The sequence below is a fragment of the Candida tropicalis genome, assembly GCF_000006335.3.
Source record: "Candida tropicalis MYA-3404 genomic scaffold supercont3.1, whole genome shotgun sequence".
Taxonomy (NCBI): domain Eukaryota; kingdom Fungi; phylum Ascomycota; class Pichiomycetes; order Serinales; family Debaryomycetaceae; genus Candida; species Candida tropicalis.
In genome coordinates, this window is record NW_003020038.1 from 1,282,684 (window position 1) to 1,309,412 (window position 26,729).

Sequence of the window (26,729 nt, forward strand, 5' to 3'; positions counted from 1 at the left end):
AGAATTCAAAGATGAACATACAACCGATGCAGTTTTCCAAACTTAAAAACCAAGAATTCTAAAGAATTGAGATGGGATCATTTAGTGATATCTGAAATATAGCGGTATCGCAATTTTTTCGGCGTCAGATCCCGGTACCCAAATCAACACAAAAATTTAGAAACCAATTCCGCGAACTAAAAAAGGGGGACTATTAACAGGTTCTCGATGACAGTACGGGACTGTGTTGATGGTATAATGTTTATAATGGAGATCGTTTTCCGGGTCTGTTGTGTTAATTCTCCGATACTTTGGGGTAACAGATGGCTCTTGACCAATATCAAATATTCCAAAGGCAGCCAATAGTTAACCCATAGTTGTAATAATAATTTCTTGTCCCCTCAAATTCTTTGTGGCACCCTATTTTTTCCGAATTTACCACGTGATTTGCACGAGACTCTATTTTTTTTTGTGTCGATATTTTTTTGTTTCATTTCTTATTCTACTTTAATTTTGCAACAATTTGGTTCCTTTATTTTGAATCATGATTATCACCAAGGAGAGTAGTATCTAGGGTAAATACAGAATTTAGGGAGGCTCGATACAGAAAGCAATTTTTAAATTAATCAGGAGATCCGTCGTATTGTAAATTGAGGAAACAATAATAAATCATGACCAGGAGTTTGGGTGTATATAAAAAAAAGCCCACATCCCCACATAAATCAATTGCTCCTTAATAATATACCCTCCTTTATTCAACAAAAAAAAAATGCAAGCTATTCAATATTTTGGTAATAAAGATATTAGGTATACTACTGATAAACCAATCCCAGAGATTGTTCATCCACATGATGTGAAGATTAAGGTTATGAATTGTGGGATTTGTGGATCAGATCTTCATGAATATCTTGATGGACCTATTTTCTTTGAAGGTGAAACCAATCCAATTACTCATAAACATAAAGCAGGTCAATGTTTAGGTCATGAATTATGTGGGGTTATTGTTGAAGTTGGTTGTGATGTTGAACATACCTTGAAGATTGGGCAACACGTAGTTCTAGAAGCAAATGGGACCTGTTTGGAAAGACAATTTTTACAACAACTGAAAGAAGAGCAACAAGATATTTGTGGTGCTTGTGCTAGAGGGAAATACAATTGTTGTAAGCGGATTAACTTTTATGGATTGGGTTTCAGTGATGGTGGTATGGCTGAATATATGGTTGTTACTTCAAATAGAGTTATTCCATATGATCCAAAAGTCATTCCTGATGAAATTGCTGCGTTGGTTGAACCTTTGGCTGTTGCTTGGCATGGTGTTCGTCAATCACGAATTTCTGAGGAACCAAATCCACAAGCTTTGATTATTGGTGGTGGTCCAATTGGATTGTGTACTATATTTGCTTTAAAGGGGCATAAGATTCATGATATAGTCTTAAGTGAACCAGCAACTGCTCGTAGAGAATTGGCTGAATCTTTTGGTGTTAGAACATTTAATCCACTTGAGTATAAAGACAAGAATACACAGATTAAGGAGTTATTGAAGTTGACTAAAAGAAATGCAGGTTTCACTCATGTTTATGATTGTTGTGGAAACAAGATTACGTTTGAAACAATGGTTAAATCATTATGTGCTGGTGGTGTTGGTACTAACATTGCAATATGGCCACATGTTCCAGTTGATTTATACCCAATGGATTTAACTTTAAATGAACTTGTAATCACTGCAAGTATGTGTTACACAAGAGTTGACTTTGAATTGGTAGTCAAAGCATTTGAAGAAGGGTTAATCGATCCAAAAGAAGTTGAAAAATTAGTATCCAAAAGAGTCCAATTAAAAGATGGAATTGAACAAGGTATATTGGACTTGATTCATAATAAGGAAAAGTATGTTAAAATATTTGTTCATCCTTGATGATATTGACATGAAAACCCTAATCTTTTTTTCTTCACGTGACTTCTCAACTCCATCGCCAATTTTTCTTGTAACCGAGTGTATAAAAGAAAAAAAAATCAATGAAAAATTTTTTTCAACTTTTTTTTAACTCTTCTTTTTCTTCTTCTTTGTGCGGCAGCCTAAGCTATATCCGTGTTGCTTGTCTGTTCTATTAATCCCTACGAGTTGGCGAGCGTCAAGTTTCAGGCGAGAGTAAATACTTAACACAACCGGTCATCTTAGTGCCCTTTCATTGAAAACTACAACTTTACGTATTTAATGAGGGCCGGTAGACCATACATTTTTTTTTCTTTATCTTCTTAGTATCATTATATGTATATATTCATTCATCTCTTGGTCTTGTTATTGTTACTCATATCCATTGTCCTCTGACAATTGCTAATGAGAAATTAATACATATACCAGCTATGATTGCCATTTGTTGACGTTTGTTGAAGACTGAATCATCAGCCAACAAGAACACAACTGCAATGACCCCTAAAAACACACCAATAGTGAAACCTAACAATAAATCCTGATTTATTCTTGATTCATCAACATCTAATGACTGCAGTGGAGGAGGAGCGGCCTGGAATTGGTCATCGTCGCCTGTTGCTGTAGCCGTACTGGGGCCACCACTACCACCATCTCGACTCAATGGAGCTCGACCATTTGCTTGTGGGTCTGTATTAGACGTGGATTCAATCCATCTTTCTTCTAATTCTCGTAATCTATTCTGTCTGTTTTCATCTTCTTCCACATCCGCAATATCACCACCGGTTGAATTATCACCTCCATAAAGCAGGTAGAATTGACGTCGCAAATCTACAACATCTTCCTGTGAAAAACCCTGTTGTAATAATCTGTCGAAACCAATAACTTGAGGGTTGGTGGAAACTACTTGTGGTCTATTATCTAATTGATTTTCTTCATCTAGTTGTTCTTTTGTCAATTCTTCACCTATAACACAATGAATAAATATCTGGTCAGTTTCAGACCTATGTTTCAAAACTTCGTTTTCAAAATCAGTTCTTTCATTTAATACTCGACCATTGTGGATTAATCTTAGACGTTTATTGGCACATTGAGGTACATCCTTTCTAATGGTGGCTTTCAACCAAATGACATTCACTAATCTATTGACATTGTCTTTATCAAAATTTATACCGATAGGAATTTTTAAATCGGGTACTTGATCTGATGCCGAAAGTGAATTAATAAATCTAACGACAAGTGTTATTTTCATGACTGTTGATGAATATATAACAACGGGGATTGGTGTCACTAGTTTGTTTGAGTAAGTACGGATTTAAGATTCCAACTGAAACGATTCAGGTTTGGTTTTTTTTTTTTTTATTGGACTATTATTTTTTTTTCCTTGCTACTGGAAGGTTTCAGTTACACACTAATAGTGGCAAAAATAATGAAATTAAATAAAAATGAGAAAATCGTATAAATGCATCCTAAACATGTACAATTTTTTCTGTTGCTACTTTTTCATTTTTTTTGATTGATTAGCATCTTGCTGCTATTTAAATTAAACTTCCCATTAAACATTAAGCATACATAATGTCAGTTGAACCAACTCAAAAGACTCTTCAAAAAGTCAAAGGAGCTGTTGATGATCAATCAATTAGTGAACAAGAATCTGGTCTTAGATACGCAGCTTATGCAAACAGATTGAGAACTATTTTATTGGCCTCCCACAGATATGTTGCATATACTTCAGATATTGGAGAATCTTTCCGTCCAGTTGCACATCCTTACTTGGTTAAATCGGGGTATGCAGTTTCATGGCTCTATATTCTTGGAGATGTTTCCTATGCTGCTTGGATCACCAAAATGAAATCTGAAGGTAAATATCTTCCTGGATTGAAACCTTGGGACAAAGAACCAGAAGCAAATGAAACTGCAGCAAAAACATTCTTATCGACACACAACGTAGTTGATACTGATTGGAGATTATCAGCTTTGAAAAGAGGTATATTCCAAAGTGTAGCATCTATGGGTTTGCCAGCTTTTACCATTCATAGTGCTGTTCGTTATTCATCTTATATATTTAAGAATTCCAAGATCCCAGCATTTAAAACCTATGGTCCAGTGGCTATTGGTTTAGGTATTGTTCCAGTTTTGCCATACATTTTTGATGAACCTGTTGAGCACGCTGTTGATTGGATCTTTGATGAAGGTGTAAAGTTTTACAACAAGAAATTTGAATAGTGACGGGTTCCTCTAATTTTTGAATCATTATCATAATATTTATTAGACTAGACTATAGTTATTAGCAACATATAGAAATTATTTAATTTTTATTTTATTTATACTAATCTCTTCTGGATGAATTTACAGTTCCACAGTTTTTACAAGTTCTTGCATTCATGTCCGCGTCAAAGGCAACAATTGCTTCCTTAATTTGAGTACCCAAATCTGTCAAGTAGAATTCCACTTCATGAATTGGTTTTTCACATTTACTACAATACCATCTAACTTTATCATTAACTCCTTCAGGTCTATCTTGTTCAACAACAATTCCAATAGTATCTTCATATCTACATGGATTATGTGGGACATTTCCAGGTAAAAGGAATGAATCACCTTCATGAATGAAAATATCTTTAAAGTCTCCATCATCAACTACTTTTAAACACATGGTTCCTTTTAATTGGTGGAAATATTCCGGGGTTTGATTAATGTGATAATCACTTCTTTGATTTGGCCCACCCACAATCATAATTGTAAATCCTCCTCTATGAAGACAAAAATTGTTTACTGGTGGTTTTAAAAGATCACCATTTTCTTCAATCCATTTATTGATATTAATAGGAGGAGCAAGAACCATTATTATAATTGAATGTACTGTTAATTTACCTGTTGAATGCTGCAAAAGAAACAAGAATGTGAGTCAGCTAACTGAATAGATTTTTTTTTTTTCAATCTACGGGTTTTCTTTCATTTTTTTTTCACTTTTTTATGTATGGGGAAATTAAACTCGACATGATTAGGTATTTTCCACTCAAAAAAGAATCGTACGTTTATTCACTCAATCATAGAACAAGCCAAAAGAATTGTTAAATAGTCTAGTTAGTATAGTTATAGTTCAAATGATAGAGAAAGTGACTAAATTAACTAAGTCATTTGAGCCAATCATTATCTAGAACGATATTCATTGAAAAATTTGTATAATTCTTACTGTTAATTATGTCATTTGTTTAATAATTAAAAAATAAATAATACCTTAAGCATTTATTTCTTTTAATCTGGCAAAGACATATCTCTATAGTCATAGTTAAGATCTCAAAAGTACGTAGAAAAGAACATGTTTAGGATGACAAATTAGAATTTCATTGAGAATTGTTACTAATTATAAATGAAAAATACTGATCCGATAATTCCTTAAAAAATAATAAAATAACAATACCGGAAGCACATAGCATCCCTTATTATGTTGTATACATTACTATGCAATGATATTACTTCATAAGACTTCATTCATCCCATGGTTTCGTTGCACTTCTTGTTGGAATAGAGCACGAGGAGAATACGTGGATGTGAGGAACAGACACAAATTACTGGCTGTGGCCTAATGGTAAGGCACTTGACTACGGTTACTGTTAAACAGTTTCGCAATCAAGGGATTGCAGGTTCGAGTCCTGTCAGCCAGGAGATTTACTTTTTTGTCCTTTTCTTGGATTATTTTTTTCTCCTTTCCTCATTGTGGCCAAGCTCACTAGCCACTGAGGACTGGGAATATTATTTTTTTTTGTTAGTTGTAGCAGCAGGCAGTTCTCCCACGTCGTTGTGTAAGACTACAGTCATCTGAAACAACGCAGCACCCACACATATACATATATATATACATCTATCATTATTTGAATACTGTGGTAATGTTTCAGAATGCACAGGATGTGTTTGAGCATGTTTACTGGATAGCTACGCTCTGTACAGCGTGTTGTGGAGAAATATAGTAGTGGATATGAGGTGGAGGTAATACAGATGTGGGTTGGTAGGTGCAGTGAGGAATACAACAAGAAGCTCCTATGGTCTAGGGGTTAAGACATTCGATTGCAATGGAACAATTCCTTGCAATTATCGATTGGTCCCCGGTTCAAATCCGGGTGGGAGCTCTTCTTTTTTCTTTTTGTTGCCAAACCAATTTTTTTTTTCTTTTCGCTGTTGTCGGCAGCTGTGGTGGTGGTGGTGGCTCACTCAATACTTTTTTTTTCTTATCCTGTTGTTTTCTGTTGTTTAAGAACGGCCAGCACGGCAGTGAACGAAGGAAAGGGTGGTTTATTTTTTAGTACTATGCCACAAACAGCACAATCACGTAGAAAATTTCATTGAAATATTCAATCTACTATTTATTTCAAAATAAGAACCAGTCGTTAAAATTAAAAACTAAATACCTCTAGCAATCTATTTAGAAAACAGTTTCAAAGAAAGCTTTACCTTGGGCGAAAGCAATTTCTTTTTCTAATTTAGTTGGTTGTCTAGAACCGTCAGCACCAGCGAAAGTACCAGCACCGTATGGAGAACCACCGTGGATTTCATCCAAGTTGGATTGTAAAGCGAAAGCTTTAGCGTAACCCAATGGAACGAAAATAATACCATGATGGATCAAAGTACTCAAAGAGTTGACAACAGTGGTTTCTTGACCACCACCTTGGGTACCGGTAGAAACGAAAACACCAGCGTATTTACCGTGTAAAGCACCTTGAGCCCATAAACCACCAGTGGTGTCCCAGAAAGCTTTCCATTGAGCCGGGAAGTTACCGAATCTGGTTGGAATACCAAACAAGAAAGCATCGTATTGAGTCAAAGTTTCAGCAGAAGCAATTGGGTAGTTTGGTCTGGCTGGAGCGTGCATCTTAGTCAAAACTTCTTGTGGCAAAGTTTCTGGGACTTGGTAGATGTCAGCTTGACCACCGGCAGCTTCAATACCTTTCTTTTCTTCTTCAGCTAATTGAGCGATGTGGTGGTATAAGGAGTAGATGATAATTGCAACTTTTTGAGCCATTGTGTGTTAATTGATTAAAGTGAATAAAGAATAAAATTCAATTTGATTAAAAAAAATAAAAAAAATAAAGGAGTTTTAATTGAAATTTTTTTTTTTGACAACCAGGACTTCGTCCATTTTTATATACCAAGTCGGAATTTCCGAAAAAGAAGACTTTCGAAGGGTGAACAAAACCAAAAGAAATACAGAACCATGGGGGTTTTGTGTAACCGACGACTTGCTGATATATTTTACTAATAATTCCGCACGCAGAACTCTTGTCCAGAAATTTCCCATACATAATTAATATCCGATCGTTAATTTTCTTATACAAAAAACCCAAAAAATAATAGAAGCTTCGCATTACTAAGAATGCAATGTAATTTTAGTAATCTGCATCAAAGAACAATTTCAGACCGGAAATACTTAAAATTATGACGACAATTACACGTGACACACCAATTTTTTTTTTTTTTTTTTTCAACAAAGTTTTGCATTTGCTACTTTATTCTATTATTGAATCATTTATTTTACAAATGCTTTATTAAACTACACCAGTCAAATAACCCCCAAAGAATGAAAAGTAAAAAAAGTAGAATAACCACTTCCATAAGTTTAAAAGTTTACTTCAATACAACTGTGGTACCAGAGCTTGTTTTTGCACTAATCTTTACACTCCCTGAATTTACTTTTTTTTTGGTTTCTTTTCTGTATATATTTGTGTTCTTTTACTATTTTCATAAAGTATAACTAAAACTTACATAACCATTCTAAAATACATCCCCTAACCTTAATCTTGGGGCAATATTCATGGATAACAATTCTTGGAATAATAACTTAGCTGCATAAGGAATTGTCATCTTAATAACATTTTCAGAACTTTGACAAGTTGTACACCAATTATTATAACCCATTAAACCACACTTGTTACAAACATCTACCTCAAATGCATCGGAAGAAATCATCAATCTTTCCAATAACAACTGAGAAGCACCATAGGCAATAACACAATCTCTTTCCATCTCACCCAATCTCAAACCACCATCTCTTGATCTACCTTCAGTTGGTTGTCTTGTTAAAACAGCTCTTGGACCTCTAGCTCTTGCATGCATTTTATCCAAAACCATATGTTTCAATTTTTGATAATAAATAGGACCAAAGAAAATATAAGCTTGAAGACATTCTCCAGTAATACCAGATTGTAACATATCCTTACCGGAATAGGAGAACCCCTTTTCAACCAATATTTTGGACATATCCTCTAATTTGGAACCACCGAAACAGGTACCATATTCCAAAGAACCATTCAAGACACCAGCTTTACCTGAAATTAATTCAATCATTTTACCAACCGTCATACGAGATGGGAAACCATGTGGATTCATAATAATATCTGGGGAAATACCATAATCATTAAATGGCATATCTTCTTGTTGAACAATAATCCCACAAACACCCTTTTGCCCGTGTCTAGATGAAAATTTATCACCCAATTCCGGTCTTCTAGTTTGTCTAAGTAAAACTTTAATCAAAGCTTGATCATTATCACTAACGGACATCATAACTTGATCAATATAAGAAGGTTCAGGACCTTTATAGAAAGCTGGAGCTTCTCTGTGTCTATCCATTTGTCTATCATCTTGTTGTGGACCACCAAGTGCTGATTCACCAGAATTGGTTGGAACACACTTGTTGGCAAAAACTTGTCCATTATGGATTCTGCTACCAACTTCACCCAAACCATCTGGACCTAAGGCTTGATGAGGGAAAATCGGGTTGTTGTTTTCATCAACTCTCATACCCGAAAGAATATCTTGTGTATGGTTAGGGTATTTCTTTAATTGAACAGTGTTCTTACGCACAACTTGACATCTACCAAATCCTCTATCAAGAGAAGATTTATTCAACACCAAAGCATCTTCAATATCATACCCAGAATAAGACATAACCGCCACAGTTGCGTTTTGACCAGCTGGTAATTTATCATAGTCGATTAATTCAATAGTTTTTGTTTTAACCATAGGCTGTTGTGGATAAACCATAAAGTATAATAATGTATCAATTCTTCTGAATTGGTTATATGCTATAGCACCAATAGCTTGCTTACCCATCGCACATTGATAAGTATTTCTAGGAGATTGGTTATGATGTGGATATGGAATCAACCCAGCAACTGCACCCAACACTGTGAAGGGTTCAATTTCCATGTGTGTGACGGTAGTACTACTATTGGCATTGATATCTTCTTCATACAATGCAATCAAAGAATCGTTTTCTTCGTTAACATCAAGATATTCAACCAACCCGTGTTTCAAAAAGTCGTCAAAACTCCATTCTTGATTCAACAATTTGGCTAAATGTTCAGCAGTCACTTTAGATTCACCATTTTCAACAATAATCAATGGTCGACAGATTCTACCACCATCAGTAGCAATATGAACAGCTTGATGATGTGTGTTTGTATAAATAGAAATAAATGCAGAAACTTTACCGTTTCTTCTTAAATGACGGAAATCATTGACAAACTTTTGAGGGAATCTGGTTGTACCAATCAATGTACCGTTAAGATAAACACCAAAGTTCCCTTCGGAATGCAAAGTTGCAGAATCCAAGGCATAAATAGGCTCACAACCTAATGCAATACACAACTTTTTAACTGGAGCTTCTTCATCATCGGTTGTAATATGTGTCATCAACGCCAAGTTCTTAACCAAACCACACGCCTCCCCTTCTGGTGTATCGGCAGTACATAACATACCGAATTGAGAAGGTTGTAAAGCTCTAGGACCAGAAACTTTTCTGGACTTTTCGAACTGTGATGAGATACGGGTCATCATACCCAAAGCGGAGATATAAGACAATCTGGATAAAACATGAGTAACACCTGCCCTTTCCATCTTGAAACGTTTCAAGGACCAATTACCGGTAGAGATTGCACGATTTAAACCCATAGTGATATTGTTTGAGTGAATGTTGATGGACAATAGAGCGTCAAATTCAGAAGTTCTGCTTGGTTTCTTTAAAACTTTATCGATATTGGCCTTAAAATCAGAGTTAAACTTCTTGAACAAATCTTCAAACAACAAGGACATCAACTGACCAGCCAATTCCAATCTTTTGTTACCAACATAATCTCTATCATCAACCATTTTAGGGTTGTGCATAGCCATAACAACTCTTCTGGCCATAGTGGCAATGTAAAGAGCCTTTTCACGAAATTGCAAATCAGAAACAGTTAAATGAGCAACGATTGTGGTGGCAATGGCTTCAATACCTTCTTGCAATTGGGACAATTTAGGGGCACCAGCACGTCTAATGGTTTTGACACGTTTACCAACATAAAGCAAAGCTTGTTGTTGGGTGAAAACTTCCAATTTAGCAGCTTCTTCAAAATTCACCACAAATAAATCTTGATAGTTTGGATCGGTACCACATACTAATTGCAAAATTTCCAAATCTGAAGTAATACCTGCTGCTTTCAAAATAATAACAATTGGAATATCTTCACTAACGGAATTATGTTTCAAATAAATCTTGTCATTCTTGGTGATAACATAAGTTTTAGATTTACGTTCATGGGTGGATGAAGTAACTGAAGCTTGAACAATAGCCTTTTTTTCATCTGCTTCAACGATAATTCTATTCTTGGACAATTGTTCTTGAACTAAAATAACCTTTTCAGTACCATTCACAACAAAATAACCACCTGGATCCAAAGGACATTCTTCAACTTGAGCCATTGATGCTTCAGACATGCCTTCCAACATACATTTGTTTGATCTCAACATAACTGGCATTCTCCCGATTTCCAAATCATTGTGTCTAATAATCTTACGTCCTCTGGTATATTCAACATCAACATAAATAGGGGCAGAATAAGTTAAATCTCTCAATCTACATTCGTGTGGTGGTAAAATAACTTCTTTAACACCTGGCTTGGCGGTTGATTTATGACCAACTCTGATATCTAAATATTTCACATAAAATTCAGGATCAACATCGGATAAAACTAACTCATTTGCTTTAATAATCTTCTTTAAATCCACATCAACAAAATAGTTATAAGAATCCAAATGTTGTTTCACTAACCCTTTGACTTTCAAAAAGGCAGGAAGTAAGTTCCACTTATCTTCTGCAGTATTGATCTCATCAGTTAATTTCTTCCCCTTGTAAACTGGTTTCATCAACTCATTGAAAGTATCATCATGAGCAGTCCCAGCAGCAGAACTGCGTCTTCTTTTAGGTGGCATTAGAGTGATGTAGTGGTTGATTTGTAGATGTGGAAAAAAAAAAAAATGAAAATAAAAGAAAAATTTAAAGATCTCATCTGCTTATTAATTTTTTTTTCAGGCATTCGCACGAAAGAAATTACCATACTAACGAGAAGAAATGTTATAAACAGAAAGCGAAAAATTAATCAAGAAAACTGTCATCACAACTATTGCCAATCACCCCCAGTCTTGATTTTTAACTATATATACACAGATATAAATACCAACACATATGTCAGCACATTTGTTCAAAGCCACAGTTAATGAGTACCTAGAGGGTCTTCCCAAGACAGTGCAATCTAAATTGTATGAGGCACCTGCAACCTGTTTATCTATTTTCAGATTACTTTCGCCCATGGCCAAATTCTATATTATGTCCATGATCTTTAATGAAAAACCAATTGCATTACGTGATCTCGACAAATGGTGCAAACCACTGGCGAGAAAACTAGAATTTGAAGCGTTGAAAAGATTAGAATCATTACATTTGATAGAATATGATAGTAAAGGTTCTCATATTCGATTGCATTCAACATTTCGAAAGAATTTCCGTGATTGTTTAACGGGTTCACAGAATCCTAATGCTTTTGGAAGTATTAGCACTACAGCTGATAAATATAAAGTTGATATTGCATTCTTGGATAATTTTGCATCACTGAAATGGGAAACCATTTTACATTTCATGGTTGGTACTGAAGCCACAGCTACTCCTTCTGATTCAGTGTTGAGTTTACTTAAATTGGGTGGATTAATGGAGGGTCCTAATAATAAACTTAGAATTACAAATAGTGGGTTTCAGTTTTTATTACAAGATGTGAATGCACAAATATGGACATTGTTGTTACAATATTTAAATTTAACTCAGGAGTTAAACATGGATCCAGTTGATGTTTTGAATTTTATTTTTGTTTTGGGATCTTTAGAATTAGGTAAGAGTTATGCAGTATCCACTTTAAGTGAAACCCAAGTTAGTATGTTGGCAGATTTGAAAGATTATGGGTTGGTATATCAACGATCTGATACATCTGGAAGATTCTATCCAACTAGATTGGCAACTACTTTAACATCGGATTCAGCTGCCTTGAAAACTCCTGCAATGGCTATGGATGAAGAGGAACAACAAGTTGTAACCAAAGAATCCATCATTATAGAAACAAATTTCAAACTATATGCATATACAAAATCACCATTGGAAATTGCAATTTTGAATTTATTTGTTCAATTAAAAACCAGATTTGCCAATATGGTCTGTGGACAAATTACAAGAGAATCAATTCGAAATGCATTATATAATGGTATAACTGCAGATCAAATCATCAAATTTTTGGAGACTCATGCTCATAGTCAAATGAGAATTTTGGCTAAAGAAAAATTGGATAAGAAAATTGAATTCGATACCAGTCATAATATCAATACTGCCGGTGGTGCTCCACAAAGTAAAACTGATGGATCTATTTCTCAACACAAGTTAGAAATTCTACCTCCAAACGTGGTTGATCAGATTAAATTATGGCAATTAGAACTTGATAGAATTCAAACATTTGATGGTTATTTATTTAAAGATTTTGCCAATCAACAAGAATATGATATATTGTCCAATTATGCATCTGAATTGGGTGTATTGATATGGGCAGATAAAGTAAAAAGAAAATTCTTTGTGACAAAAGATGGTATGACTCAAGTGGCTGATTTTGCCAACAGGAAATTAAAAAGATAGTAATAGTATGTGCAAACCAGAGAATATATATATGTACAATTTAAAATACAAACAAATAACAATATTTACAGGAAAAACTCTATTTAAGTATATGTGGTTATTATTATTTCTTCAACCTCTTCAACAATTATCCAGAACACGATTGACAACTTTCTGAATCTTCTATGTTACAAGTGATGGGAGTTGAATCATGGATATCATAAACTTCAGAGTCTGGAGTAGAATACACCGTCTTCTTTCTAGGAGGTGTCTCTAAATATTTCTTTCTTTTCAATGATCCCCTTGGCTTCTCATTTGCCGCTTTTTCGGCTTCGGTAGCATCAACAGTGAATTGGATGGCTCTTGACGCAGCTTGGGTACGCAAATAATACATACCAGTTTTCAAACCTTGTTTCCAAGCATAAAAGTGACAGCTGGTTAATTTACCAAATGTTGGTTCACGTAAATGAATATTCATACTTTGCAGTTGATCAATAAATTTACCTCTATCAGCTGCCATATCAATTATTACTTTTTGGGAAATTTCCCACACTGTTTTATACAATTCTTTGATGTCTTTGGGAATGCTCTGTATATTTTGAATGGAGCCATTTTCCATCATGATTTTATTTCTCATTGCTGAATTCCAAATACCCAAATCCATCAAGTCTTTAATTAAATACTTATTAACCACCTGGAACTCTCCTGACAACACCCTACGGTTATATAAATTTGATGTATAAGGTTCAAAACATTCATTAAATCCTAAAATTTGTGAGGTGGAAGCTGTAGGCATTGGTGCAACCAAAAGGGAATTTCTTAACCCAAATTTTTGAATGCTTTCTTTGAGTTTATTCCAGTCGTACATCTTAGACGGAGTATGATTCCACATATCAAATTGTAGAATACCTTCAGATGCAGGTGATCCTTGAAAAGTTTCATATGGTCCGTCTTGAATAGATAATTCAACTGAAGCTTCAAGAGCCGCATGGTAGATTGTTTCAAATATCTGAATATTTAATTTCCTAGCAGCTTCTGATTCAAATGGTAGCCTAAGTTCGGCAAATAAATCTGCTAACCCTTGAACACCCAAGGCAATTGGACGGTTACGTTTATTTGAGTATTCGGCTGTCTCAACAGGATATAATGTTACATCGATCACTTTGTTCAAGTTTTTAGCCAACACCTTGGTGACAGAATGTAGTTTCTCGAAATCAAACTCTATTACTTCATCATCGGATGTTTTCAAATACGTCGGTAATGCAAGGGACCCGAGATTACACACAGCTGTTTCTTCTGGTGATGAATATTCAACAATTTCACAGCACAAATTTGACGACTTGATTGTACCAAGGTTTTTCTGATTTGATTTTTCATTACAGGCATCTTTATAAAGCATATATGGGCCACCGGTTTCAGTTTGTGATTCTAAAATTGCTAGCCATAGTTTATGAGCTCGTATTTTAGTTCCCAAACCTTGCTTCTCATACTTCTCATACAACTCTTTAAAATCATCACCGTATACATCACTCAATCCAGGGGCTTCACTCGGTGACATCAATGTCCAATACTCATCAGCTTTTACCCTTTGCATGAATAAATCAGGAATCCATAATCCATAGAATAAATCTCTAGTTCTTAATTCTTCACTTCCATGATTTTTCCTCATCTCTAAAATGTCAAAAATATCGCCATGCCAAGGTTCAATATAAATCGCAAAAGCACCAGGACGTTTACCACCACCCTGGTCGACATATCGTGCAGTGTTGTTAAAAACACGTAACATTGGAACTAATCCATTTGCAATCCCATTGGTACCAGCAATATATGAACCATTGGAACGAACTTCATGTACATGGATACCAATTCCCCCTGATGCTTTGGAAATTAATGCTGATTCGTGAAGGGTTTTATAGATTCCATCTATTGAATCATCTTTCATAGCTATCAAGAAACAGGAAGACAAATAATTGAACTCGCCACCGGCATTATATAAAGTAGGCAGGGCGTGAATAAAGTATTTCTTTGACATCAAATCGTAGGTTTCCGCAACTGACCCCAAATCTTCAAGATGTATACCAATTGCAACTCTCAAAAACAAAAATTGTGGCAATTCTGCTGGTTCTGAGTCAATTTTCAAAAGATAAGAATTTTCTAAGGTTTTAATTCCAAAATATGTGAATTCGTCATCTCTACTTTTATCTATTAGCCCATCAAAGAATTCTTTATGTTTCTTAACAACTTCATAAAATTTGGAAGAAATGGGTGAGTAAGACTTTGCACCGTGTGATTTATAATTTCTTAATCTTTCCACGTTATCACTAAAATTGTATGGAACTTTCAAATAAAGCTTTCTAAGTTCAACCCTTCCAGCCAAGATGGCGTAATCGGGATTATAAATGATCCTACTAGCAATAACTTCGGCAATAAATGTGTATAGTTGGTAAACAGTTACTGTTGCAGGTAAACCCTTTTGTACACTTTCTAATACATCGTCAAGTTGCAAGTTCTCCAAATTAAAACTAAGTTCTTGAAGTAGCTTTAGCACTTTACTTTCATCAAAATCTTGTTCCGTCTCTCCAAAGAGCACTTTTACTTTCACCATGGTATCTATATATATATAAAGTAAGTTGACTATAATATAAGAATGAATGGAATGAAGGTTGATGTTATCTATCACAAATTTCGTGTTTCTTCTACTTTTTTTTTTCGCGGTACAGTAATCTATTTTTCGCTAGTTTTTTTTTTTTTTTTTTTGCTTTCAGTTTTGCTGCACATATTGCACAGAGATCATCGCCACTCTAAACGGACGAACTGTCAGGTAGAAAAAATTTCAGATTTCGCGCGATGTCGCTTAAATAAATGGCACTAAATTTTTTTTTCTTTCTTTTTCATTTTTACATTGAAGTCAATTAGACTTCCTAATTAGGAACTAAATACCAAGTCATAATCCAAATTCAAAATTTTATATAAATCACCCATAGTAAACTCATCTGTGAACTCAGGTGGGTCTTTTTCTTTGGTTTCTTCAAATCTCGATTGGTAATTCAGTTTGATTTCTTTCTTTTCAAATTCAGATAATTGGACAAACTCTTCAGAATCAAAATACTTCAAATAAACATTCTGTAAATCATCATCAAAAGATGATAGTTGTTCTTGTTGAATTTGCCATTGCTTGATCTGCCATTCTTTGTATCCACCTAATTTTGCAAACTTGATACTGTATTCATTAAACAAATAGTTAGATGCCATTTGAGCAACGGTGGTATATTTTTCGATTAACAGTTCAACGGTATTTCTTTCCCTGGTATATCTCAAAGCCTTGGTTAACGTATCTCTCTGCATTTTCCAATGACGTATTTGTTTATCAAGCAGTATCTCATATTCGGAAATAGGATTCTTTTTGGCAACCAATGGCTTGTATTTCCGAACTGCTGTTACAACCGAAAAGCAGGTGTTAGAGCTTGTAAAACAACTAAAAGATCAACATCGAATCGTATACACATACATTTTCCTGATAAACAAGATTGTTTACTATTTTGAATTGTTGGCATGGTTTGGTCTGCCTTTACGATATGAAAAATAAAAAAAAGTTAGAAAAATGGAACATTTAGCAACAATGAAAAAAAATAAAAAAAAAGAACGAGGGAGCGGTTGTTTTACAAGCTGTCGGAAAACCAATAAATACTCAAAACAGAGAATGAAAACTATTTTTGTTTTCTAACCGTGTAATGCTTACTAAAAGTATTATCTAAGCTTACAAATGTAATTGTAACATCGGTTATGCTTTCTTCAAATCTCCCCTATTCTATGTTGAACTCCAACTTATTGGTGTATATAAAGAATAGTATTTCCCAACTTTTAAACAGTCAATTCATCCTTATTCAATTCAAATAACACACATAAAACAAAACAAAAACAATTCAAACATAATGGCTCCAAAAGTTGCAATTATCATCTACTCCTTATACCACCACGTCGCTCAATTAGCTGAAGAAGAAAAGAAAGGTATTGAAGCAGCCGGTGGTCGTGCTGACATCTTCCAAGTTGCTGAAACTTTGCCACAAGATGTCTTAACTAAAATGCATGCTCCAGCTAGACCAAACTACCCAATTGCTTCTGCTGACACTTTGACTCAATACGATGCTTTCTTGTTTGGTATTCCAACCAGATTCGGTAACTTCCCAGCTCAATTCAAAGCTTTCTGGGACACCACTGGTGGTTTGTGGGCTTCTGGTGCTTTACACGGTAAATATGCTGGTGTTTTCGTTGCTACTGGTACCCAAGGTGGTGGTCAAGAAACTACTATTGTCAACTCTTTGAGTACTTTAGTTCACCATGGTATTATTTTCGTTCCATTGGGTTACGCTAAAGCTTTTGCTTTACAATCCAACTTGGAAGAAATTCATGGTGCTTCTCCATACGGTGCTGGTACTTTCTCTGGTGCTGATGGTTCAAGACAACCAACCAAATTGGAAAAGGAAATTGCCTTCATTCAAGGTAGATCTTTCTACGAAACCGTTGCTAACTAAATGCATTGGTAACTATTCTTCTTTCACCTTTCGTCTCTTTTTATGACTAGTTTTCTATAGAAATAATAGAATCTTTATACAAATGATTATGGAATTAAAAAATAAAATGGCGCCATTAACTATTACAAAAAATGTATCCTTTCCTTCACTGCCGTGCTGGCCGTTCTTAAACAACAGAAAACAACAGGATAAGAAAAAAAAAGTATTGAGTGAGCCACCACCACCACCACAGCTGCCGACAACAGCGAAAAGAAAAAAAAAATTGGTTTGGCAACAAAAAGAAAAAAGAAGAGCTCCCACCCGGATTTGAACCGGGGACCAATCGATAATTGCAAGGAATTGTTCCATTGCAATCGAATGTCTTAACCCCTAGACCATAGGAGCTTCTTGTTGTATTCCTCACTGCACCTACCAACCCACATCTGTATTACCTCCACCTCATATCCACTACTATATTTCTCCACAACACGCTGTACAGAGCGTAGCTATCCAGTAAACATGCTCAAACACATCCTGTGCATTCTGAAACATTACCACAGTATTCAAATAATGATAGATGTATATATATATGTATATGTGTGGGTGCTGCGTTGTTTCAGATGACTGTAGTCTTACACAACGACGTGGGAGAACTGCCTGCTGCTACAACTAACAAAAAAAAATAATATTCCCAGTCCTCAGTGGCTAGTGAGCTTGGCCACAATGAGGAAAGGAGAAAAAAATAATCCAAGAAAAGGACAAAAAAGTAAATCGCCTGGCTGACAGGACTCGAACCTGCAATCCCTTGATTGCGAAACTGTTTAACAGTAACCGTAGTCAAGTGCCTTACCATTAGGCCACAGCCAGTGATTTGTGTCTGTTCCTCACATCCACGTATTCTCCTCGTGCTCTATTCCAACAAGAAGTGCAACGAAACCATGGGATGAATGAAGTCTTATGAAGTAATATCATTGCATAGTAATGTATACAGCATAATAGGGGATGCTATGTGCTTCCGGTATTGTTATTTTATTATTTTTTAAGGAATTATCGGATCAGTATTTTTCATTTATAATTAGTAACAATTCTCAATTAAATAGTATCTTATCAGATTAAAGCACCATACTTGAAATTACATTTACAAGACGACGGGTATTTTAGTAAACATATTCCTATTTTTATGCAATTATAACCAATTAATTTAACGGAAAGTCCGTATGTTACATTCATCCGACTGGCATTGTTCTTGTGTTCGTTTTCATCGTTTGTTCGGTTATTTCTGCAAACTATCCTCTCCCTGTTGTCATTTTTCTATTAATGATTCATTAGCTATTTATAACAACGACTTCTCCTCTTCTTTTATCAGCCTCAGACTAAAACATTTAGCTGGTAGCGATTAGTAATTTATGTATCAGTCAGTAATTTGTTCATTTAAAAATATCATTGTTTAAAATTAAGGAGTTTTATTGAATTTTTCGATTATATAATCGTTGATCGTAAATTAAACAAACAACTATACAAGAATAGGAAATAAGAAAATAGAAAAGAAACAAAACGGCGGTCAGCCTCTTTGTAAAATTTTCGAGATTACCACAGCCTTTATGTATGTATAATTTCTGCTTATTTTTCTTTTTAAACGATTTAATGATTTAAATGATTTACGAAAAAACTAACTATAAACCTGAAATTTCAAATTCCGTCTTGATTCTTAATACAAGTGCTAGTAAAGATAAACTAAAAGAAAAAAAAAAAACCCAATAATCTATTCATAATTACACGTAGAAAATACATAATGCTCTATAAAATAACCTTGCCCCCTATTTTTAAACTCCATCTCGATAGCTATAAACTTTTCCTTCTTTCAATAATGTCGTCAATTGAACCACCTATAAGATCCAAAGAATAATTTAATGGCTTGTGGAAAGTATGATCAATTCCACATTCCTTATATTGTTGTAAATCTTTGGCACTATTTCTTGTTGTAACAGCAATTACAGCCATTTGATTGAATCTTTCATCTGATCTTATGAACTTAGCAATATCAATACCGGTGATATCTGGCATTTCAATGTCGAGAAATACAGAATCAAAATGTTGACGTTGTAGAATTTCATTAACCAATTTAGAATCTTGAACTTGAACAATATTGCTTCTAGGATACAACTTTAATAATACACGGTTAAGAATCTTTAAATTGATTATATTGTCATCAACTATTAGGAATCTGTAATTAGTTAAATTTGGTAATGTTAGTGGGAATGGCTGTAGACTATTAGATTTATTAGATGATTTTGAAGATATGATAGAATCTTGCGGTGAAGTATTTTGTATTTCAAAAGGTGTCAATGGAGAATAGTACTCCAAATCATGTTGATTAACAGCTATAGTGTCGAAAGGATCAAGTAGCTCATCGTATGTGTCTTTGTTGTAGTCATCATCATCGTCATCATCATCATTATTATTCTTATTATTATCACAATCACTATAGATTATCTCACTGTTGCCAGAACTGTTTGTATCTAAGGAAAGTTTTGGTTTTAAGGAAAAGTAGTCAATGTTGGCATCGTTGACTGCAGAACTAGAAAGCTGTGGTAACGAACTTTGAGATAAATTATTTCTGCACATAATGTAGTTCATGTTGTACTCATTGGCTTGTTGAATGTATTTTTATTAAGGATAGTTGATTGTTAAAACAAAAACAAGTAAATTAATTTTTTTTTTAAAAAATGAAAAGGAAATAATATAGACAGAGCCTCTCCGTAAATAAACAACAAGTTGAATCAATCAATCAAAAAACAGGGAGTTGATCTGGGTATTTATATTCAATCTAGTTTTTTTTGGGGGGCAGGCAATTGACAATAAAGAAAAGAGAATTTTAAAGTACCCATTCATGCATTACAGAAAATTGATTTGATAGTGACCCGCCTTTTGTTTTATTTTATTTTTTTTTTTTTTTTCTGTTTATTTTGTAGTTCGCCTTTGCAGCACAAATTACACAAAGAAAATTTTTTCCTACATTTACGCTTGGTTTGTGTAACGGAAACAACTAAAAAGAAAGAAGAGAAAAAAACAGGGCAGCCTTGGTATTTTTCCATCTCATTCTCTTGTAACCCCCATCATCAAATTATCTTACATTTTATTTGAGCAATCTAGTTCAACAAAATAGCAAACCTAAAAAAAAAAATCATTTTCACTCGGCTATCTTTTAATCATTCACAGGAATTGCTGAGCAACTAGTCATGATGGTGACGATGACGACGACGACGACGACGACGATGCCGATACTTCTATACATATTTCCACTATCATGGAATCATGGAATAGCAAAATTTCAAATTTTTTATTTGACTTTGGAATATTTTTCACTTGCGATTGACCTTACCGTATCTTAGACAGGGAGTGAAATAATCAAAAATGTGTGTTTCTCTTGCAAAACGAGGAAGGAAAGGATTTGTACAGTTGCACAAAATGACCACAATCCTCAACGAATTAAATGCAATAAATCTTGCTTACTCAACTAAGAACCACAATAAGAAAATAATAAACCTTTGAAGTAAAAAAATAAATGCTTACTCGAATTTTAGTCTATAGTTTTAATGTTTCTTAGTTACACACACAAGGCGGTCAGGTATTCCACTTCACTTTACGTAGACGAAACGGTAGAAATACAATACAAGTCCTTTAATATTGCCTTTTACATACATACAGTATCATAGTGAAACATGTTAGTATAGTACAACTGAATGCAGTAAGCGAATAACCAAGGACTCAATACGTAACACAACAACAATATTGGTAGAAATTACTAAAAACACCTTTAGTTGCAAAGAATATGCACATTATTAGCTCTTTCTATATATCTCGGGATCCAAGGGTGGTTATAGCCGATGGTTTTTTTTCCCTTTACTAACTCACACATAGTTCCAAGGTTATCTCGGATCATTCACATTACGATTTTTTTTAAAGAGACGGAAGAAGTTGAAAAAAAAGCAATCCCTGTTCCATTATTTTCATGGCACCACTATTACTACAATCAGCCCTTCCTTCCGTTAGTTGTCTATCTGTTATCCGCGTGGGTTTTTATTTCGTTGACATCCCCCCTTGAATTATCTCTCGGACAACTTGTAGTGGGAACAAACGGAATTATTCAACTCTAGTTAAAAATGTGACAAAATGGAAACACCACGTTCGGTTTTGTCAACCTGTGTCAGAATTACTGTCTACTTCGTACTGTGTAAAGAATTCAACTGATTACAGATTGCAGTTGGCAGACACATTCCGTTCGTCTTTTGTTATACTAAGAATGTACATTATGTTGCTAATAGCAACATTACATCTACACTTTGCAACAAATTATCAATTATTAACCACCTACACCCCACATGAAAAGATAATCTGATTGTGGATGCAACTGTTGCAATCTCTCACAACCAGAATAGGAAGGACTCAGAATACTAAATAAAGCAAACATTTGCTCGCTTATTACATGTTCAGTTTATATTGCTTTTCATGTGTCGTATTCTTCCATACAGTAGATTATGACTAAGGTCAAAGTTTGGAAAGTCAATTTCTCTAAACTTTAGAAAGTCCTTTTTGAAACATTTAATTGCAAAACACTTGCGATGTGATGAGTACCTGTCGGTATTATACGCGTTGTGAGAGTCTCTGGTCGGGTTCTTGAGTGCAACACAAAATGCTACGGCAAACAAAATCTAGATGAAACACCCAAATTCTGTGTGTGTGAATAAATAATTGTGTGTATTTCGTTCATGATAGTTGGATTTGTGAAATGTAATTCTTTTGAAACACCAATTTAGATACTTCTTGTTGTGTCATTTTTTGATACAGTTTGATTTTTTTTTTTTTGGGTTTGAATTTTCATTACCCCTGAAGGGGAAAAAAAAGTAAAAAATGAAGAATGAGCTTTCTTTTGTACATTCTCGGTAACAATAGGAAATTGAGAAACGCCCTAGTATTTCTTACCAAACAGGCGTACAAGGTCAGAATAATTTTTAAATCCATAGAGCCGAAACCAAAATAATTTCAGTTGTTGATGTTGATGATGATATGGTGGAGATGATGACACGGTTCTGGAATGGTCCGATTGTTCATTTTTGTCGCGTTACATGATCCCACAATACAACAGTTTCATCTTTCTTTCGTTCAGAAGGTGAAAATTTCAGGAACCAAATTTACAACGAAACCGGTAGAGAAATTTCATAACAAAGCCTCAGAAAAAAGAAAAAAGAAAATAAAGTAAAATTAACAATTATGGTGTCTCTGATTGAGTATTGGTTTTTGCACTACGGGTCGATAGATTGCATTAATTTATTTTTTAGGGAAGCAATTGTTGCCGAACTCCAAATTGTTACTTGGGGTCCAATTAAATTTTGGGATGACAACGCGAATGGCGTTTCAATTGCTTATGATAATCCCATCCTCTTTGTTCTTGTCTAGTAACTTATAATGCTGTATTTCTAATACAACATTATCATCAAGAGAAAACAAATTCATGATAACGAATTCAGTGCTCAAGTCTACTTTAATGGCAGTTGTCGTCTAACTTTACATGTATCTTCCAGCCCTATACTCTTCATCCACCTTCTTTTTTTTTTGTGAATCGTCAATTCGACACACTGAACATACACATTTACAATTCATGTGATTTATTTTTAGGACAATCTAAATTTTTACGTCCTCAACATTCCTTAACAATTTTAAATTAACAACGACAACTTCTTACATTTACATTCACGCTCACACGCCGAATGTCGGTACCTATCGTACGTTTATTACAGCAAGTGCTAAATTAACAAGGTTATTACATTATCTATTGAAATCTCCGCGTGTGTGCCTTACATATTCCTTTTTTTCTTCATTCTCAACTTAGACATGGTTACAAAATCAAGCATGGAATATAAAACTACTCTATATTACTTTTCAACTATTTACAAGAACTGAGCCTGTATACCTAAACTTCCTGTTTTGGTGATGTATTATCCTTGGCAATTTCGCCCATCAACCTGATACAAGTATCAATATTTTCACCTCTTGGTGCACATACCGGAACAATCTTCCAATCATTGTAATGGGATTCAATGTAATCGCGTAATAGCTTAAAGTTTGCTCCCTCTTTACTGAGATCAGCTTTGGTGGCCACAATTAATACTTTCTTGTCTTTCATACGTTTTGGACCAACCTCTTCTAACAAAATTTCCAAATCAGCCACAGGATTTTTAGAACCTAACGAAACAACAAACACCAATCCGCCAGAACGTTCAATGTGTCGCAAGAAATCCAAACCCATACCTTTGTTTTGTGATGCTCCTTTAATAATACCTGGAATATCAGCAACGGTGAATGGTTCTTCATCCATTCTTCTGAAAATGGTTCCCACAGTTGGTTGCAAAGTTGTGAATTCCCAATGTCCAACTCTTGGTGTGGCTCTTGAAATGGCTCGTAACAATGAGGACTTACCTGCATTTGGCAATCCAACCAAACCCAAGTCAGCAATCAATTTCAATTCCAACAAAAATGAAGTGGTAATACCTGGTCTACCAGCTTTACAGAATTTAGGACCTTTGATATCTTTAGTGGTAAAATGCATATTTCCTAATCCACCTTTACCACCACGTAACAACAATAACGGCTTTGGAGTTACTTTGTCACAATCCAAGCCTAAAATAGGAAATCTATCATGGTATCTTTCTTCAAATATAATGTCCTTATCATATTCAACCACCTTATCGTTCAAGTCCTGGAAGAAGTCTTTGTCTTGATAATACTCTTCATCATGCTCTTTAAAAATCCATCCTTCACCCGGTTGATATCCACCTCTATTTAATTGAAGGTTATCCAGTTCATCAAGTTCAAATTCCATAAAGATATCATTCAAGGAATCGCCTTCTCTTTGACTCACATACTTTTTAAAATCATGAGGATCAGGAATCCATCTAATTACAGTACCAAGAGGAACATCAATAATAACATCTTCACCATTTTTCCCATCTAATTGTGAAGAACGACCAGGTTGTCCATTTTTAGCAATATATCTTTTCTTTAACCCATGTAAACTTGAACTATGTTGATCAATAACATTAATAAATACATTGCCTCCATTACCTCCATCTCCACCATCAGCAGGACCAAATGGTTTAAAACTATCTTTAAAAAATGAAACACTTCCATTTCCTCCATTCCCACTGGTTATTTTTATCAATTTTAAATCAATGAATTTTCTCTTTTCAACTTTTGCCGCTTTCTTAGCTTTTATAAGTGTCATATTCAGATAGAATACATGATGGGAATGATGCGTATTACCCAAGAAATATTCAGCCACTGACATTGTACATGTAGTTAATCTTGATCTTCTATCTTGTTTTAATTCTGTTATCTTCACAACATTATCATCATCATATCTGATTGTTCTAATTAATTCATCAGGGGTACTTGGTTTAACGGTATGAATTTTAAAATTCTTTGGAACTTCTGGTGTGGTAGTTGTCGAATTATTTTCTTGTAGTAGGGGAAGATTATTACGTAAAAATCGTGAAGTTGTGAAATACCTAGATCCTCTTCTAATCATGTTGAATAATATAGTGAATAACTCTATGTGTGGAGATGAATGCGTAGTTTTAGCAAACGAAAAATTTTCTTTTCTGTTTGATTGTTGATAATTTTTCAGTTGCAAATTCGAAATTCAATACAACTATTTTAAACAAAACAAACAAATTTTCTTAAAGAATAACCCGAATATTTTAATAAAAAAAAAACAAATAAACAAATAGCTATTATTTTAGAACGTTCAACAACTATCTGTTCATTGAGTATTGATCTTTATCAATAACTAATTCACATTCACTAATATTTTTTCGTGCACCTACCAAAATACTGATATCGCTTGTATGAGAGAGAGAGAAAAAAAATTAAACTAGGAACGATTCTTGCGATGACATCTAGATATTTTTACGGATCAATATCCCTAGACTTCAAACAAATACACATACCACAAGATGTCATTTAATGAATTAGGTGTAGCCAAATGGTTAAGTGAAGCACTTGATGCTATGAAAATTTATAAACCTACATCTATTCAATCAGCTTGTATTCCACAAATTTTAAAAGGACATGATTGTATTGGAGGTGCTAAAACAGGTAGTGGTAAAACCATTGCATTTGCAGCACCAATGTTAACTCAATGGTCAGAAGATCCATATGGTGTATTTGGATTAGTCTTAACACCTACCCGTGAATTAGCATTACAAATTGCTGAACAATTTACTGCTTTGGGATCAAATATGAATATTAAAGTTAGTGTTATTGTAGGTGGTGAAGATATTGTTAAACAAGCTTTGGAATTACAGAAGAAACCACATTTTGTTATTGCAACTCCCGGTAGATTGGCAGATCATATTTTAAACAGTGGGGAAGAAACCATTAGTGGATTAAGAAGAGTTAAATATTTAGTATTGGATGAAGCAGATAGATTATTGAGTAATAGTTTTGGAAGTGATTTAAAACGATGTTTTGATGTTTTACCACCAAGTGAAAAGAGACAAACTTTATTATTTACAGCAACAATTACTGATGCTGTTCGTGCATTAAAAGAAAAACCACAAACTGAAGGAAAACCACCAGTGTTTATGCATGAAGTTGAAACTGTTGATAAAGTTGCCATTCCATCTACTTTGTCAATCTCATATGTTTTTGTTCCTTCATATGTTAAAGAAGCCTATTTGAATAGTATTTTGAATCTTGAAAAATTTAAAGATGCTACTGCTGTGGTATTTGTCAATAGAACAATAACCGCTGAAGTTTTACGTAGAACTTTACGAAAATTGGATTTCAGAGTTGCTTCATTACATTCAGAAATGCCTCAAGCTGAAAGAACAAATTCCTTACATAGATTCAAAGCTGGTGCTGCTAGAATTTTGATTGCTACTGATGTTGCATCTAGAGGGTTGGATATCCCAACTGTTGAATTGGTAGTAAATTTTGATATTCCTGCTGATCCTGATGATTTCATCCATAGAGTTGGTAGAACTGCGAGAGCAGGTAGAAAAGGTGATGCTGTGTCCATTATTGGTGAAAAAGATATCGATAGAATCCAAAGTATTGAAGAAAGAATTAATAAAAAAATGGAATTACTTGAAGATGTTGATGATGACAAAGTGATTAAAGATTCATTGAATGTAACCACTGCTGCCAAACGTGAATCTATGATGGAAATGGACAAAGAGAACTTTGGGGAACGTAAAAAGATTAATAGAAAGAAACATGGACTAGAGTTGGAAAAGAATAAACCAAGTAAAAAGAAGAAACAAAAGAAAGAATAGATAAAATAGAA

At 34.4% G+C, this 26,729-nt stretch overlaps 13 protein-coding genes and 4 non-coding genes across 17 annotated transcripts; 7 read left to right on the forward strand and 10 right to left on the reverse strand. All coding sequences in view use genetic code 12, as the record gives it.

The window, feature by feature from the left end:
* Positions 1-748: 748 nt before the first annotated feature.
* Positions 749-1,891, forward strand: CTRG_00580 (2,3-butanediol dehydrogenase; the record flags this gene model as incomplete). Its single annotated transcript, XM_002545753.1, has 1 exon — positions 749-1,891. The coding sequence occupies one exon, from the start codon at positions 749-751 to the stop codon at positions 1,889-1,891; it is 1,143 nt and encodes a 380-aa protein (XP_002545799.1).
* A 394-nt stretch (positions 1,892-2,285) lies between these two features.
* Positions 2,286-3,158, reverse strand: CTRG_00581 (uncharacterized protein; the record flags this gene model as incomplete). Its single annotated transcript, XM_002545754.1, has 1 exon — positions 2,286-3,158. The coding sequence occupies one exon, from the start codon at positions 3,156-3,158 to the stop codon at positions 2,286-2,288; it is 873 nt and encodes a 290-aa protein (XP_002545800.1).
* A 323-nt stretch (positions 3,159-3,481) lies between these two features.
* CTRG_00582 (uncharacterized protein) lies at positions 3,482-4,132 on the forward strand (the record flags this gene model as incomplete). The annotated part of the gene is made up of 1 exon (XM_002545755.1): positions 3,482-4,132. The coding sequence occupies one exon, from the start codon at positions 3,482-3,484 to the stop codon at positions 4,130-4,132; it is 651 nt and encodes a 216-aa protein (XP_002545801.1).
* Positions 4,133-4,235: 103 nt separating this feature from the next.
* On the reverse strand, positions 4,236-4,751 carry CTRG_00583 (3-hydroxyanthranilate 3,4-dioxygenase; the record flags this gene model as incomplete). The annotated part of the gene is made up of 1 exon (XM_002545756.1): positions 4,236-4,751. One exon carries the CDS (start codon positions 4,749-4,751, stop codon positions 4,236-4,238), a length of 516 nt encoding a protein of 171 aa, XP_002545802.1.
* A 730-nt stretch (positions 4,752-5,481) lies between these two features.
* CTRG_06342 lies at positions 5,482-5,574 on the forward strand. Its single transcript has one exon. It is a non-coding gene; the product is annotated as a tRNA-Arg (tRNA).
* A 369-nt stretch (positions 5,575-5,943) lies between these two features.
* Positions 5,944-6,036, forward strand: CTRG_06343. Its single transcript has one exon. It is a non-coding gene; the product is annotated as a tRNA-Cys (tRNA).
* A 293-nt stretch (positions 6,037-6,329) lies between these two features.
* CTRG_00584 (protoplast secreted protein 2 precursor) lies at positions 6,330-6,926 on the reverse strand (the record flags this gene model as incomplete). The annotated part of the gene is made up of 1 exon (XM_002545757.1): positions 6,330-6,926. The coding sequence occupies one exon, from the start codon at positions 6,924-6,926 to the stop codon at positions 6,330-6,332; it is 597 nt and encodes a 198-aa protein (XP_002545803.1).
* Positions 6,927-7,675: 749 nt separating this feature from the next.
* CTRG_00585 (DNA-directed RNA polymerase III core subunit) lies at positions 7,676-11,155 on the reverse strand (the record flags this gene model as incomplete). Its single annotated transcript, XM_002545758.1, has 1 exon — positions 7,676-11,155. One exon carries the CDS (start codon positions 11,153-11,155, stop codon positions 7,676-7,678), a length of 3,480 nt encoding a protein of 1,159 aa, XP_002545804.1.
* Positions 11,156-11,408: 253 nt separating this feature from the next.
* On the forward strand, positions 11,409-12,893 carry CTRG_00586 (TFIIH/NER complex subunit; the record flags this gene model as incomplete). The annotated part of the gene is made up of 1 exon (XM_002545759.1): positions 11,409-12,893. One exon carries the CDS (start codon positions 11,409-11,411, stop codon positions 12,891-12,893), a length of 1,485 nt encoding a protein of 494 aa, XP_002545805.1.
* Positions 12,894-13,020: 127 nt separating this feature from the next.
* RNR3 (Rnr3p) lies at positions 13,021-15,477 on the reverse strand (the record flags this gene model as incomplete). Its single annotated transcript, XM_002545760.1, has 1 exon — positions 13,021-15,477. One exon carries the CDS (start codon positions 15,475-15,477, stop codon positions 13,021-13,023), a length of 2,457 nt encoding a protein of 818 aa, XP_002545806.1.
* A 320-nt stretch (positions 15,478-15,797) lies between these two features.
* CTRG_00588 (uncharacterized protein) lies at positions 15,798-16,217 on the reverse strand (the record flags this gene model as incomplete). Its single annotated transcript, XM_002545761.1, has 1 exon — positions 15,798-16,217. The coding sequence occupies one exon, from the start codon at positions 16,215-16,217 to the stop codon at positions 15,798-15,800; it is 420 nt and encodes a 139-aa protein (XP_002545807.1).
* Positions 16,218-16,804: 587 nt separating this feature from the next.
* On the forward strand, positions 16,805-17,404 carry CTRG_00589 (protoplast secreted protein 2 precursor; the record flags this gene model as incomplete). Its single annotated transcript, XM_002545762.1, has 1 exon — positions 16,805-17,404. The coding sequence occupies one exon, from the start codon at positions 16,805-16,807 to the stop codon at positions 17,402-17,404; it is 600 nt and encodes a 199-aa protein (XP_002545808.1).
* A 291-nt stretch (positions 17,405-17,695) lies between these two features.
* Positions 17,696-17,788, reverse strand: CTRG_06360. Its single transcript has one exon. It is a non-coding gene; the product is annotated as a tRNA-Cys (tRNA).
* A 369-nt stretch (positions 17,789-18,157) lies between these two features.
* Positions 18,158-18,250, reverse strand: CTRG_06359. The gene has a single exon. It is a non-coding gene; the product is annotated as a tRNA-Arg (tRNA).
* A 975-nt stretch (positions 18,251-19,225) lies between these two features.
* On the reverse strand, positions 19,226-20,020 carry SRR1 (Srr1p; the record flags this gene model as incomplete). Its single annotated transcript, XM_002545763.1, has 1 exon — positions 19,226-20,020. One exon carries the CDS (start codon positions 20,018-20,020, stop codon positions 19,226-19,228), a length of 795 nt encoding a protein of 264 aa, XP_002545809.1.
* A 3,334-nt stretch (positions 20,021-23,354) lies between these two features.
* Positions 23,355-24,968, reverse strand: MTG2 (putative GTPase; the record flags this gene model as incomplete). Its single annotated transcript, XM_002545764.1, has 1 exon — positions 23,355-24,968. The coding sequence occupies one exon, from the start codon at positions 24,966-24,968 to the stop codon at positions 23,355-23,357; it is 1,614 nt and encodes a 537-aa protein (XP_002545810.1).
* Positions 24,969-25,395: 427 nt separating this feature from the next.
* DBP8 (ATP-dependent RNA helicase) lies at positions 25,396-26,718 on the forward strand (the record flags this gene model as incomplete). Its single annotated transcript, XM_002545765.1, has 1 exon — positions 25,396-26,718. One exon carries the CDS (start codon positions 25,396-25,398, stop codon positions 26,716-26,718), a length of 1,323 nt encoding a protein of 440 aa, XP_002545811.1.
* Positions 26,719-26,729: the final 11 nt, after the last annotated feature.